Source organism: Lycorma delicatula, chromosome 12, assembly GCF_047948215.1.
Source record: "Lycorma delicatula isolate Av1 chromosome 12, ASM4794821v1, whole genome shotgun sequence".
Lineage (NCBI taxonomy): Eukaryota > Metazoa > Arthropoda > Insecta > Hemiptera > Fulgoridae > Lycorma > Lycorma delicatula.
Genome location: NC_134466.1, coordinates 77,956,578 through 77,973,169, shown reverse-complemented (window position 1 = coordinate 77,973,169; position 16,592 = coordinate 77,956,578). Strand labels below are relative to the sequence as shown.

General features: G+C 34.8%; 1 protein-coding gene across 1 annotated transcript in view; it reads right to left on the bottom strand.

Moving 5' to 3' along the window:
• LOC142332848 (uncharacterized) overlaps positions 1 to 16,592 on the bottom strand; it is a 168,084-nt gene that overhangs the window by 61,464 nt on the left and 90,028 nt on the right. Inside the window, exon 2 of the mRNA XM_075379496.1 lies at positions 7,999 to 8,215. Coding sequence (XP_075235611.1) covers positions 7,999 to 8,215 — 217 coding nt within the window. The remainder of the gene's footprint in view (positions 1 to 7,998; positions 8,216 to 16,592) is intronic.

Genomic DNA, 16,592 nt, shown 5'->3' with positions numbered 1-16,592 from the left:
TTTTATTTTTAGATTCGACGTACAATAAATAATTTTATTAAACTATCGGCACTGTAATAAAATAGTGCAAAAAACTTTGTAGAGAATTTAATTCTGAGAAAATCTATATAAGTAATGCAAATTGAAAATGAAAAAGAGTTTAAGAAATTTGATGTTTATTTATTTATACAAAAAAAAAAATTCCTGAGATATTCTGTTATAAAATATAAATAAAATAGATTCCCGAACAAACTAACGTGGCGGAGGGTTCACGTAAACACCCTCGTTTGGAACCAGCCGTTTCGCCTGAGGCGAAACTGAAGAAGCAGAATCAAGAAAGATTGAGATTGAGGCTAGAAAAAGCTTTTTTTAAGAGTAGTAATGTACCGAAACCCAAATATTTGGTCATTACAAAGGAGGATGGAAATTTCTCGAGGGTGAGTCCTTTTCTCATCGCTCGGGAGATAACCAAATACGTTGGAGGCCCTGTTAAAGAAATAAGGAAGAATTTCACGGGACTTCATGTTGAGACTGTAAATGATGCCCAGTCTCAAAAGATCCTAGGGCTTAAAAAGATTGGAGAACTGGCTGTACGTGTCGATCCCCACGGTACGCTCAACATCTCAAGGGGTGTGGTCGTCTGTCGGGATCTTCTAAATTGCTCGGAGCAAGAAATTGTTGAGGAGTTGTCATCACAAGGAGTAATAGAGTGTCGCCGATTGAACATGAGGAGGAATGGCGAAGTCCTACCTTCAGCCTCTCATGTTCTCACATTTAACCGGCCTACCTTGCCGGAGAAGATAAGAGCGGGGATACATCGATTGGATGTGCGGGCATTTATCCCGCAGACAATGCGATGCTTCAAGTGCCAACGCTTTGGCCACACCGCTATCAAATGTGAGAGAACGCAAATATGCGTGTGCGGCGAAGAGGTGCATGAGGGAGAGCCGTGTAAAGAGCCCCCTACGTGCATCAATTGCAAGGGACAGCACTGATGTAGATCCAGGAATTGTCCTGTCTACAAAGACGAAGTGGCTGTGCAGGAAGTAAAACCCCTGCAAAAGGTCAGCTACTTCGAAGCAAAGAAGATCGTAAACGCTCGCAGACCTAGAGCAACAACAACCTATGCTCAGGCTGCGGCTGCTGTTCCTGCTCCTGCTCCGGTTGCTGTTGATGAAAGCTCCTACTTTGGCTAACACGATTGAAAGAATTATCGAAAATAAAATGAAGCCTTTCAATGGTAAAGAACATGTAAAGCCAAAGATATTAGTACAGCCTCTTGAAAATAAAACTCCGAAAGTTGCACTTGATCAGAAGAAAACGGACGCTAAACCTGAAATCCAGTTCCGTCTTAGTGAGATACTTATTGATAAGCAGAAAATAACAGCTACAGAATCTGTTACGGAGGCTCCCAAGCCTCCTGCAACTGAGGTGGCCTCTAAACCCCAGAGGCCACAAAAAATCATACATGGGGGGCGAGTGTCCCCCCTTCCACAGGCGGTGACCGGTGCTACCCCCGTGTCGGGGAGCGGCCAGGTTGCCGCCTCTCAATCGGCGTCTGAAACCGGCGCCGATCCATGTCCGTCGTCGTCGGCGGCTTCTGTTGTCTCCGACTCGGAGACGGCAAGCTATACGGGCGACGACGTTATCTGCGAACACGAAGCTGTTCGCAGTATGGAAAAAAAGGAAAAAAGGTTGGCTAATAGGAAAACCAAGACAATAATGTGATTTAATTTAATTTGATCAAATTTAATTCAAAATCAGCGAGTCGATAGTACAATGGAACATCAATGGATTTTTTTCAAACATCTATGAGCTCCAACGCTTGTTACATGATGTAGACCCGATTTGTATATGTCTGCAAGAAACGCATTTCAGCCGAAATGAAAAATTTAAATTAAAAGGATATGATATATTTCGGCGAGATCAACCGCCAAATATAAGAGTTAGAGGTGGAGTAGCCATACTAACATCGACCAGAGCTACCGCCGAAGCTGTTGATCTAAATACAAACCTGCAAGTGGTCGCCATTAGAATGAAGCGTCCGCTTCAGGTCACTGTTTGCAGCATATACTTGCCGAATTTTGATTGGAAGGAGGATGACATAGCGCGACTAATTTCTGAGCTTCCCCCACCTATTTTACTGGTGGGTGATTTTAATGCTCATAATTCTCTCTGGGAATCGGATCGAGTAGATCCCCGCGGAAGAGAATTGGAAAGGTTCCTGATGAATTCTGAACTTATGCTTTTAAACGATGGGTCAGGAACCTTTTTCAATCCCAGAGATGGATCGACGTCCTGTATAGATCTTGCACTGATAAGCGGATCGATAGCACCGAGGTACAGTTTCCATGTTTTAGACGATTTGCATGGAAGCGATCATTTCCCGGTGCAAATTGTAACTGATGTTACAAGAAAAATATATCCCATCTCTAAAAGATGGTTGTTTGAAAAGGCAGATTGGACGAGCTTCACAGCTAGAACGATACTCCCTGAAACAACTGGAGTTATCGGGGACGATGTCGACGCTATAACAAATGCGATACTTGAGTCGGTATCGAGATTCATTCCCAAAACATCTGGGAAACTTACGAAACGACCCGTTCCATGGTGGAACGAAGAAATAAGTGAAGCTATTAAAAGAAAGAAAAGAGCGTATAACGCCTTTAAGAAACGTCCAACCACAGAGAATCTTATTGCCTTTAAAAAATACAGGGCGTATGCAAAACGTCTTATGATAGATTCGAAGAAACGATCCTGGCAACAATACGTGTCATCCATTGATAGAGCTACTTCTGCATCAGATGTTTGGAGAAAACTGAAGGCGATTTGTGGGCGTAAAAACTTTGCCCCCATAACTAGCCTTCAAGATGAAGATGATATTAAGGACACTCCAAACGAAATCGCAGAGATATTATCCAATCACTTCGAGAAGGCCAGCAAAACGGCCAACTACGAAGAAGATTTTCAAATGAAAAAGGAAGAACTTGAAGGTCTACTAAACTTCAGAACTGAGTATAATTACTCATATAATGTACCATTTAAAATGGAAGAATTCGCGAAAGCGTTGGAGATAGCAGGCAACACAGCTGCTGGTCCGGATGAAATCCATTATAATATGATCAGGCCGCTGAATACCACTGCAAAACGCAGATTATTATAACTTTATAATCAAATATGGCGGGATGGAACGTACCCGCAACAGTGGAAAAAAGCTCATATTGTTCCAGTACCAAAGAAAAATAAAAATTTAACAGATCCCAATAGCTGCCGTCCTATTTCCTTGACGTGTGCTATGGGAAAAATACTAGAAAAAATGATTAACAATCGACTCGTCTGGGTTTTGGAAAAAGAAAACCTGATATCACCATATCAAGCAGGTTTTCGACAATACCATTATATATAACAGCTTTATTACAAGGAAACATTGTGTCGGAGTCTTCTTTGATCTTCAGAAGGCCTTCGATATGACCTGGCGTCATGGTATAATGCTCCAGATACATGAATGGGGCATTCGTGGCAAGCTGCCAATCTTATTGAGCAACTATATGAATGACCGTACTTTCCAAGTACGTGTCAACAACGAATATTCATCCACAAAAATCTTGGAAAATGGCATACCACAGGGTTCGCCGTTGAGCGGTACCTTGTTTATGATCGCCATTAATAAATTGATATTAGCCATTCCAGTAGAAATCAGCAAAAGACAAGACTGCTATGGTGAAATATAAACTACAACGGACGATCGACGCCTGAAACGAAGTTGCGAGGAATAATGGATTCCAATTTTCACCAGAAAAAAACGTGCTGTGTACACTTCTGCAGGAAGAGAATTCCTCACCAAAGTCCTACTTTGAGAATTGGCAATGATCCAATACAATATTAAGACAATGTCAGATTTTTAGGACTAGTATTGGACAAATCCCTTACGTGGGGATTACATATACAGGACTTGAGTGACAGATGCAAAAGAGCCCTAAACATTATAAAATGTTTATCGAACTTAAATTGGGGCTCAGACAAAGAGACATTATTGAGATTGTATAAGGCATTGGTTCAATCGAAACTCGACTACGGATGTATTGTATATTCATCCGCTAGGAAGTCGCATTTAAGAAAGTTAGACGTAATTCATAATAGCGGAATAAGATATGCAACAGGCGTTTTCCGCACAAGTCCGGCGGCTAGTCTGATGTCTGAAGCAGGAATAATGCCACTACATTATAGAAGACAGATCCTTTTACTAAGATACGCAGCAAATATTTGGGCTTTTCCTGCCCATATAAATAATAAACGTTTCAACAACCATCCTATGGCTGCATTATACGAACGTCGTGCTACCTATTCCAGACCAGCCGGAATTAGGTACCACGAATTAAGAAGTAAATACGAAATTGCCATTCCAGATACATTAGCAATTTCTACTAGAGAAATACCGCCATGGCTCTTGCCAGCGGTAAATACAATGTTGGATCTCTCTCAAGGAGAAATAAAATAGAAACCAGCAGTGATCATCCAACAGGAATTTTTGGCAACCGTCAGTAGTTACGAAGAACATATTAGAATTTATACTGACGGTTCTAAAACCGAACATGGTGTTGGATGCTCCATATATGTAAATGGAGAAGCCCACTTTTGGAAACTGCCAGATGTAGCCAGTGTCTACACGGCAGAACTTACTGCAATTCAGCAAGCTCTTCGCTACACTAAACACTATTGCGAAGAGAGAGTGCTAATATGTTCCGATTCTTTAAGTGCAGTTGTCGCAATTCGGAACAAGAACATTAAGGATGTCCTAATTGCAAACATCCTGTCCATTTTATACGTTCTAAATCAACGAGGACAGCGATGTGTATTTGTATGGACTCCAGGGCATGATGGTATTACAGGTAATGAGAGCGCAGACGAAGCTGCCAGAAAGGCAACAGTCTGCGATGATTTGTATGCATTTCCTGTAAGAGTGGCAGATGTTAAAAACTGTCTAACTAACGTAGTAAAAAACAAGTGGAATACTGAATGGAGGAGTTTAAATACAAAATTAAACTCAGTAAAAACTTCTCCATATAAATGGAAAAGCGACTTTAAGTTGACTCGCCGTGAACAAGTAGCGGTGACCAGACTTAGAATCGGTCACACGCGATTGACAAATTCATATTTGTTAACCGGCGAAGAGAGACCAATGTGCGGTGTTTGTAATAAAACACTGACAATCAAGCATCTAATAGAAGAGTGTACAATATATAAGGACCTCAGAAAGAGGTTCCGTCTAAGAAATGACATTACTGCTGATCTGGATAATGGAAATGAAGAAAATATAGTTGCATTTTTACAGGCCAGTGGACTTAATGAAAATTAAGTCTATAAAAAAATTAGGCCAGTCTATAAAATGAAAATTTAATGCTGTGATAAAAGAATCTCTAAGCGGTAGTTTTATATATATATATATATATATAAGGGAGTCTCGAAGCGTGGTACGTATAGTGACGGGCGGTAGCCCTCTTGCCTAGGCTATCCTGGCTCTTCTGCACTCAAGAACAGTGAGTCGGGGTGTGTCCAATGATGGCATGGGGGACTCTCAAGGGTAAACTGAGGGCGCGAGGTTATGGGTAAGTGCAATGGACGCCTGTAGCCTATTAATAAGGAGGAGTCAACTGCCACGGCACCATGGCGCGACTGATATACTGCTCAACGGCGGTTCTGGTCGCCCCGAGGGTGCTTAAACAAACTAATAAACGAGACAGGTAGAAGCAAATAATGGTATTGACAACTTGTCAACTGGTCTTTTGGGAACCTTATCTCAAATTTTAATACCTTTTACATCCCGTAAGTGTTGCGTTCGGCTTTTTTATTTGTGTTTTAATGTTTTTGTGTGTGTAGTTTTGTGCTTTTAAATAAAATGTAAGGGCCCTTTACACTCTTACATATGACGATCCTGATGGTGATACTAATTTCTTTTAAAGAATGTGACGAGGGAAATAGATTCCCATTTACCTAAACTCGCAAGTTATAGTTTCTAATGATGAACAGTTGTTTGTTTACGGATGAAAGAAAAAACCAATGCCACATGTATTTATATTACAAACAAAAGAACCGGAAGTAGATGCAGATGTGAATGAAAAAGTGAAAAAATGTGAACAACAACATGGTGTGACAAATTGAGAAAGAATTCAATGTGTTACTGATAACAAATTTATACCGTATTCGTTTTTAAGAACATCTATTTTATTTAAAATTTAGCCATGAATTTTTAATTAATATTGCACGTTCCAATTTCTCTATTATTTATAATTATTTTCATATCAGGATCCCTTGAACAGTTTAACAATGTATTAATAGTAATTAAAAGACGGTAGACTGCCGCAAGGAAAAGAAACACAATTTTTTTTAAATTTACATTTTCTGAAAAAAAAATTAACCCGAAATGGAGATTTCATTGGTTAGATGTTTTAAGCTATTTTAGGTAGATTTCGTAATAAAGCTAGCTTTTTACTAAAAACAAGCAGTAAAAAATTACCTAAGATTTCTTTTTTGCGGTGGGGATGTGTTATGATGGAGTTTTATTGTAATATTCTTACTAAAAAGTGTATTATTTAGGATTTTAATATTAAATAGTTTAAATAAAGCAAAAAAGTTTTTGAAAAGTATAAAAAAATCGTTACTTTTAAATTCCGATTGGCCGCTCCCACCCCCAAAGTATTATTATTTTTTTGGAGTAGCTTACATTACCGTTATGACTAGGGAGACTTTTTAAAAAATTCGGTTAAAAAATATGCAACAGAAAAAAGATAGTTTTTTCAATTTTTTGGGAAGACGGAAATTTGGGACAAAATTAAAAAAATAACATTTTGGCAGCGGGAAGGCGGAGGTAGATTTCACCGGTGCTAAGTAGGGAATAAAAAAGATTTCCACCTTAAAGTTAAGAAAAACTTAAAATTTAGTCCATAACAAAGGTTGCACGTTTAGCATACGAGAAGCTCCATCTTCTTTCAATTCCAGCAATATTTTGGTCATCCCTTGACGTAAGGCTCGATCGTATCAAAAATTGTTTCAGACAAAAGTTTTAGGTAATGTTAAAAAGACTAACGACCACTTTAAATCGATTCGATACTGTACCTATTAAGATAGGTATGAATTTTTTTGTCTTCGAAACCCCATTTTTTCCACCCCCTGGGCCAACGGTTGGTGATATCAAAAACCTTTACTTAGAAAACTTTTAGGCCCTTATCTAAAGATAGTAGAAACTTTAAACGAATTCGATATTTTCCTTAATAAGAAAGTTATAGCGATTTTTTTTTTCCAGAAAGCATTCCCACGGTCCGATTTTGGTCGTTAATGAACTCGGTCCAGATTTTGGGACGAGTTATTTTTAAGGAACAATTTGAAAGTGATTGGCGCAAAATTACGGCAGTCATCGTGTCCACAAGAAAGTGAAATATATATAGAAACATTTATATATAAACTTTTGAACTGACGGTGGTTTTGGTGTTTGGGGGATGTGAAACGCGAAGATATGTCGAAATTTTCCGGAAGTCGAATCACGAACCCATTACAATAGATAGCTTTCTAATGAAATCTACATAAAAAAAAGATAAAATAAGAAGCATGCTCATGTACTGAGCTTAAAATGAAAATGGGTTATGTTGGCAAAACGTAGAGAAAATTGACAATCAACAATATTCCATCCTTTGTAGACATTGACCCCAAAATTTTATCAACTAATCGCCCCGTATACACGAGTCTCTGTAAAAAAATCTTATCAAAATCGGTTTATCCATCATCAGAAATTAAGCTTCAAACACGCCAACATACGTACGTACGAACATAACCCCCTCCACTTTTTTTGGGGTTCCTGCGTTATGAACGTCGAGAAATGAAGAAAACATCCATTCCCCATGTTTTGATCGATTATCATTATTTTCTTGTTGCAGCGTAGCTCAAGAACTAATTTTTCTATTATAAAGCGGTTGAAAGCTCCCTCCATCTAATTCAAAATACCAAAAATAAATTAAATTCAGTTACCTGTTTGGAAGAGGATGGAATTTTTATCATCAATTTCAGCCGAAGATGACGCTCTATTAGTAAAGCTATTTCGAAAACTTTGATTATTGTAGTCTGTTCCAGAATCGATACTACAAGTTTGATCTACCGAACTACTATCGTACTCTTTAGTAATATTATTAACTGTTATTAAAGTACCGCTTTCTGTATTACTTGCCGATGAAGATGAGTCTTGAAACTGAAAAAAAATGAAACAAAATATTAGGCTACTAATTCAAAACAAGACATTTTCGATTTTTGCGGCTTAAAAAACAAAAAAAATCCCTTTCGGCACGCCGGAAGGCGGAGGTAGATTTCACCGGTGCTAAATAGGGGATAAAAAAGATTCCACATTAAAGTTAAGAAAAACTGCAAATTTACCAATACGACAACGGTTGCATGTGAAGAAAATTTCACTTGTTCAGCATACGAAAAACCTATCTTCATACAATTACGACAAAATTTTGGTCATCCCTTGCCGTAAGGGTTGGACATATCAAAAACTGTTTCAAACAAAAGTTTTAGTTTGATTAAAGACTAACGACATTTTAAACAGATCCGATACTGTACCTGTTAAGGGAGGTATGATTTTTTTTATCTTCAAAACTCTATTTATTCCACCCGCTGGGCCAACGGTTCGTGATATCCAAAAAATGTACTTTCATAAGTTTTAAGTTCTTATTCAAAGAATAGTTGGAACTTTAAATGAATTCGATATTTTCCGTAATAAGAAAGTTATAGCGATAAATTGTTTTTTTCGAAAAAGCCCCTCCGTTTTCACCCCGTGGTCCGATTTTGGCCGTTAACGAACTAGCCCGAGATTTTGGAACGAGTTATTTTTAAGGAACATTTTGAAAGTGATTGGCACAAACTTACGGCAGTTATAATTTCCACAAGAAAGTAAAATACATATATATATATATATACTTTTAGACTGACGGTGGGTTTTGGAGTCTGGGAGATATGAAATGCGAAGATAAGTAAAAATGTTCCTGAAGTCAAATCATGGTACCCATTACAATAGGTAGCTTTCCTATGAAATCTGCCTAAACCCGGAAATGAATTTGCATATTATTCCCGGTTACATTAATTTTTTAATTTATCAAGATAAATTTTAAAAAAAAACCAAGAAATTGCGAGCTTCCCAATTACGGGAGGCATATTAAGTTGTTTTAATGTCTATATTGTTTAATAAAATACGTTTTGAGAATTAACAATGTAAAATTGAGAAAATGTTTTTTTTTCATTTTGTGGGCTTCAAAGGGAAGCATTCGGGTAAAATTAATTTTTACGAAAATAATGTTAATAATAAATTTTAAAAAATATAAGCGTTTAAAAAATGCAAGGATACAGTCATACGTTTAAATAAACAGATTTGTAATTTTCTAGGAGGGAGGTGAATATTTTTGGGTAATTTTTTGTCTTTAAGACATACTAAAGAATAAGGGCTATAAAAAATATATTTTACATTTTAAATGCGACGGGTAATTTAAGAGATCATTTAAAATAAATTTTTAATAATTATTTCTTTTTACCACACGCTACTGGAGTGGTACGGGTAAAACAAATTTATAGAAGTTTGAAGGCCTGTCGATGTAGAAAATATAGATGCAAAAAAACTCCATTAACTCCTTTTATGGAGCAAGATATAGCTAAAAAGAATCTGATGTGGTCATCACATGACTTCCTTGTACGCCTATTAAATTACATATACAGATTTTTAAAAGTACATAAAATTTTATTTCATTTATAACTTCTGATATTTTTTCATTTTTTTATTGTTATTATTGAATTAGTATTTATCGTAAAATTTTGTTTTACAATCAGAGGTTAATAATTACTAATAAATCAATATATTTAAATTTAAAAAAAAATTTATTTGTCTATTACTCTGTAATCAATGAAAACAAGTACCGCTTACAATATGTCGTTGAAAAGTTCTCTTTGAGGACTTATTACTACAGTTAAAGTCCAAAATCAAATTTTTTTTTTTGGATATTGGGCTTTTTGGAAACTTTTGATTCAGTCGATTGCAATCAAAGGGGGAAGTGTACAGCTAGATGTTACAACAGTGTTAAGTCGTTGACGAGGTCGAAAAGATTTTTCAAGCGCTAGAACCGACCTTTTTCGACATATTTGCTATTTTCGGACGAAAATTCGGATCCGGTAAAAGGTACTAAATTTTCCCAAAATTTTGATATATATATATGTATATATATATATATATATATATATATATATATATGGTATATCGATATATAATAATAATAAGTATATAATTATAATAATATAAGTATACACCTAACCACTACGAGACATGTACTAACTAATCGGGATTTTTCGCTAGCCATCGGTACATTCCGGTGGTAAGCTGGGGGACGTAAACACACACACACACACACACACACACACACACACACACACACACACACACACACACACACACACACACACACACACACACACACACACACACATACACACACACACACACACACACACACACACACACACACACACACACACACACACACACACACACACACACACACACATACACACATAAATGCTGTTTTAGTAGGGTAGGATATAATTTACACAGAATATTTAACTGAAATGATATGCAGTGGTGTTATTACACTATTTCTATAATTTTCTTTTTACAGCAAATGATAGCTTAAAAGCCAAGTTATACTTCCAAATACAGAAATATTATGAACAAAAACAGATTCTTTTTCCTTTTCAATCCTTTACCTTTATATATTGCACATTATGAAAAGAGTGACATTTGATAATGTAAAAGTTCAAATACCCTATGTATACAGCCGGTAAAATTATTTCCCGATTCAAATAAAATCTTTACAAAAAAGAAAAAAAACAATATGGTGGTGTATAAAAAATTTTCAACGTGTACGACTGATTTGTAAAAAAGTGTATAATATAAATGATGAATCCTAAGAAAATAAAAATGTAAAAACAGGCGAAAGGGAGATGTCCCTTTCCCAGAAAGAATTATCGTTCTGTAAATGCTTCCATATTTTACATTTTAATGAAAGAAATTTCCAACAACAGTTTTTTTAGAATCCGTTGTATTTTTTTTTCGTTAAACGAGCTTTATGATGAGTATTTAAAGTGAAATCTTACAATACAAATCGCCTAAGTTACGCTAGTTAAACGTACTTTAGTAAAAACAAAATCTTCTATATATTTAAAAATCTGATATGAATTCCTTGTACGCCTCTTAAATTCCATACACACATTTTTTTAATATGAAAAGTACGTAAAATTTTATTTCATTAAAACTTCTGATGTTTTTTCATATATATATATATATATATATATAATTTATTATTTATCGTAAAAGTTTTTTTTACAATCACAGGTTAATAATATATCAATATATTTAAATTAAAAAGAAAAAAAATGCTAAAAAAAGGAGATGAAGTCTGATTCGAACCGATGTTCCATTCCCCTTCTAAGATCCATATATTTCATTAATTAAAATTTTATTTGGCTATAAGCTTTTTTGAATACTTTTAATTCAGTCGATTGCAATGAAAAGGGGAGGTGCACCGCTAAATGTTACAACAGTCTTAATCCAAAATTTCAAAATCTTATGGATAATTTTTTTGAGTTATGCGAGATACTTACAGACGTCACGCCGAAACTAGTCAAAATGGATTCAGGGATGGTCAAAATGGATATTTCCGTCGAAATCTAAAAACCACAATTTTTCGCAATAACAATACTTCCTTTACTTCGTACAAGTAAGTAAAATGAATGTTTGTTTGTTTGTTTGTTCATCATACGTTCCTATACTATTCATCCGATTGCGATGAAACGTTGATGTGAGTTGTGCGCACCCCGGCGAAGGTTTCTGAATTAGTTTGGACCCGCTAGGTGGCGCTGGGATCGAGATATTTCGAAAAATTGTATGTACGTCTGATTTGACTGATATTCAGAATATATATGTTACGTAATTCTAGCCGAGAGTAAAAAGGATTTAGAAGAAACAATGAACGGCATAGATGAAGTCCTACGCAAGAACTATCGCATGAAAATAAACAAGAACAAAACAAAAGTAATGAAATGTAGTAGAAATGACAAAGATGGACCACTGAATGTGAAAATAGGAGGAGAAAAGATTATGGAGGTAGAATAATTTTCTTATTTGGGAAGTAGAATTACTAAAGATGGACGAAGCAGGAGCGATATAAAATGCCGAATAGCACAAGCTAAACGAGCCTTCAGTAAGAAATATAATTTGTTTACATCAAAAATTAATTTAAATGTCAGGAAAAGATTTTTGAAAGTGTATTTTTGGAGTGTCGCTTTATATGGAAGTGAAACTCGGACGATCGGAGTGTCTGAGAAGAAAAGATTAGAAGCTTTTGAAATGCGGTGCTATAGGAGAATGTTAAAAATCAGACGGGTGGATAAAGTTACAATTGAAGAGGTATTGTGGCAAATAGATGAAGAAAGAAGCGTTTGGAAAAATATAGTTAAAAGAAGAGACAGACTTATAGGCCACATACTAAGGCATCCTGGAATAGTCGCTTTAATATTGGTAGGACAGGTAGAAGGGAAAAATTGTGTAGGCAGGCCACGTTTGGAATATGTAAAACAAATTGTTAGGGATGTAGGATGTAGAGTATACTGAAATGAAACGACTAGCACTAGATAGGGAATCTTGGAGAGCTGCATCAAACCAGTCAAATGACTAAAGACAAAAATAAAAAAAAATATGTTACGTGAAATGAAATATTTTTGCAATTACTATATCCTTTAAGCGGCGCCAGCCAGTGTCGAGATATTTACCAAATACACAAACAGATTTTCTTCTATATATATATAATTTCGTATGTGTGTCCGATATAAAATAAAAAAACTACTGGACCGATTTACGCGCGGGTTGTTGCAAAATGGTCCGCGGTGTCCGGAAAAAGTTTAAAGCTATTGAAATCCTCGACTTCACCAGTAGAAAGAAAGTTAAGAGTATTTTGAACCGAGTACTGTGTTTAGAGAGTAGTTTGAATTAAATCCGATCGATAGTGCTGATGTAAAAAACTTTTGCGGTCGAAAATCACCAACAGTTCTATGTGAATTTCTTTTAAATTTAAAATGCTGTAGAAGTGTATCTGATGATATTGTCCAAGTGAAAATTTTAAGAAGATTGGTTTAGTCGTTCTCTAGTTACGCTGAACTTAAGTTTGATATAAAATTTTATAATTTGAATCTCCTTTTACGCTCCAAAGAACAGAGCAAAGCGATTTCTGACAATGAAGCCCGGGTAAGCCGGGCTGAGCAGCTAGTTTTAATACTAAATAAGAAAAATTATACTTCTTTTACTTTTCAATTTTTTTGTAAAATTTCAGGTTATGACTTGATATATTTTAAAACAAAATAAAATAAAGAAAAATCGGACTTCTTCTTGTGCAGAAATGCGGAAGAATATTTTTAATTACCTTTTATATATTTTAAAAGTTTTACAAAAGTAAAAAAAAAAATAGGTATATTTCATTAGAAATCAAATTGTTTTAATATAATATTAAAAAAAACACATTATTTCTTATTTTAATAATTTATATAAAATATTATATAGTTATATTACCCACAACAACGGAAAAGATTTTTAGATATGTACAACAAATGAAAATGAAGTTGAACTATAGGTAAGTTAGTATTAACTTCGTTCTGGAAACGGTTCATTTTCCAGTTATAGCTTGCGAAAAAATTCGCTCGGATTTCTGTCGCAAAGGTAAAATAAAACGATTGGAATTTAAATTAAGAAGTCAAATTTCTTAAACTTTAAACTTAACACAGTAGATTTTCTCAGAATTAATCTTTTTAACAAATTTTGAAGCAAATTTTTATTAATTTTTTTCGTTTTTCTTGATAATATCGCCACACAAATTGAAGCTCGTGCGTGGGACATGGAAATATAGCGTATGAAGAATGCTATGCCCGACCAGGATTCGAACCCAGGACCTTCGAATGAAAGGCCAAGACCACTCGCGCCAGAATGGTAATTTTATAAAGTTAATAGTCGGTCAAGGTGTTCACCATCTAAACACTTGCTGTGTTTGATATCCTCACATGTTTGTGAAAATACTAATAAATAACGATGTTGATTACAATAATAATAAAAAACCGATAAAATTTAAACATTTTACAGATCAGATTAGGTCTTTTTCTGTCACCATGGTAACAAAAAACGAAATGAAATAAAAGGATTAACTTATTTTCTTTAATAACTTAACCCTCATTAAGAATATCATGATAATTCTAGTTGGAGATAACGACCAAGCCTCTAAGTTATAAATCTCAAAGGTTCTATTAAAATCCGTCCAGATGTTTTTGCGTTATGCATGCACAGGAACGATCCGCTTTATTACAAGGCTAGTTTTTTTCGGAGGTCGAAGGCTATTTGGGAATTGTAGGCCTTTCCGTTGTTTTTGAAAGTTTCGAAGTTCCTTTCGTCCGAAAGGCCTTTCCGTTCCTTTTATCGTACAGATTTCCGTTTGTTTTACCGTTCTGTCGTATTGTCAAAATAAGTTATAGGACTTGAATAGAGTTATGAATACCTGAATAGAGTTATAGGACCTGAATAGAGTTTGTTCACCACCTAAAATATAGTTTAGGCTAGGTTTCGAGTTTTACTATTCATTAAAATTTTATCTATTTTATTTTTCGAAGAATTCGTCAGTTCATTCAAATTAATAAGAGACAGAGGGTAAACAGAACAGTTTTTCTTTTTGTTATCGATAAGATACCTGCGTATAGATTCAACACAACACGTTTCAACGAAGAGCTGGTTTCGTAGACGGTATTTAACACAGTTACTGTACGTCAAACGTAAAAAAAAAAGGGTTTTTACCTCAAATTATTGGTTTTCACCCAACATTACTCAAAAACTACATCAGATAACGGTTCTGGGACTTATTTTATCTGACTTTTCAAGTAAAAAACCGTAAGACGTGACAAATTCTGCCCCTTAATTAACGTCCTAAAAATTTCAGTACGATCTCATTTCACTGAGGTATCTGAAATCCGAGAGAAATCTTTCACTAGCCGTAACTAGCAAACGAAGCATTTTAAGATACGTGTTTATATGAGCTTTTTCCTTTATTTTTACGAGTACAATAGGTTATCAATGCCCCGGAAGAAATTTCTGATGTACCTGAATATCGAAAAATAGATAAGCAGATATTAATTCTATTTCACGGATTACGTAACGATCTCAAGTATGATTTTAATCGTATTTCTTGATTTGCAAATCTATTTATATAAATTATAAGATTTAAAAACTTATATTAAATATGTCTGAAAAAAATCATTAACTTACTTTGAAAGTACCATTTTCTGTACGCATATTAAAAAAAATAAGTAAATATTTGACAAAATTATGTAAAATTTATCATTGTTATAAATAGTAAAATTTGTACAATAATTTAAATATGTATAAAAGTTATGTAAAAGTGTGTGTATAATTGGTAAACGAAAAAGTATACATTAAATTTACTTGTAAAATCTTTCACAGGTTGCTAAGGTAACCGTATAACAATTGTTAACGATTTCACTTTTCAATCTTTAAAAAAAATCTATGTGCAAAAGGTAAAACAAGATAGGCTTTGGAAATAAAATTATTCTAATATACCAAAATCATGCTTAATATTGAAAAAAAATGTTTTTCTCCTACGCAAATTATTTCTGATTTTGAAAGAAAATAATTATAGGACGTTTTTGTATAAAATGTTAAATCGGTATAAGGCATCTAAGATTCATACTGTAACTCACCGGGTCGGTCTAGTGGTGAACGCGTCTTCCCAAATCAGCTGTTTAGAAGTCGAGTGTTCCAGCGTTCAAGCCCTAGTAAAGTCAGTTATTTTTACACGATTTGAATGATAGATCGTAGTACCGGTGTTCTTTGGCGGTTGGGTTTCAATTAACCACACATTTCATGAACGGTCGACCTGAGACTGTACAAGACTACACTTCATTTACACTCGTACATATCATTCTCTGAAGTATTATCTGAAAGGTAGTTACCGGAGGCTAAACAGGAAAAAGAAAAAAAAGAGATTCATACTGTAGCTAACAAGGGGAAGGCACGGGCTTCGGGACACAGATTTGATGAACCATATTGAGTGTGCGAATAGTACACTGTTTACGTGTTTTCATCAAAATACTAACACGCAACGTTCAATTATACGCTTGAAAAATGGCACTAAAAATTTCCTTAGCATTTTATATTAGTTTATACATTAATTTTCTTTCACGTCTCTGAAGTAGATATGTGGTGTAAGAGAGAACGTGTCGGATCATAACCGTGCACACATCGGTTCGAATCTGACTTCATATATTCGTACATATATTTTTTTAACTTTTTTTCTTAATTTATACGTATTGATTTATTAATAATTACTAACGTGTTATTGCAACAAAAAAAATTGAATTAAAACGATAAGTACATAAAATTTAATTTCACTAATTATTTATTGTTAAAACTTTTTTTTGCAATCAGAAGTTAATAATCTGTATAAATAAAAATGTAAATGTTCGTTTGTACAAAATTT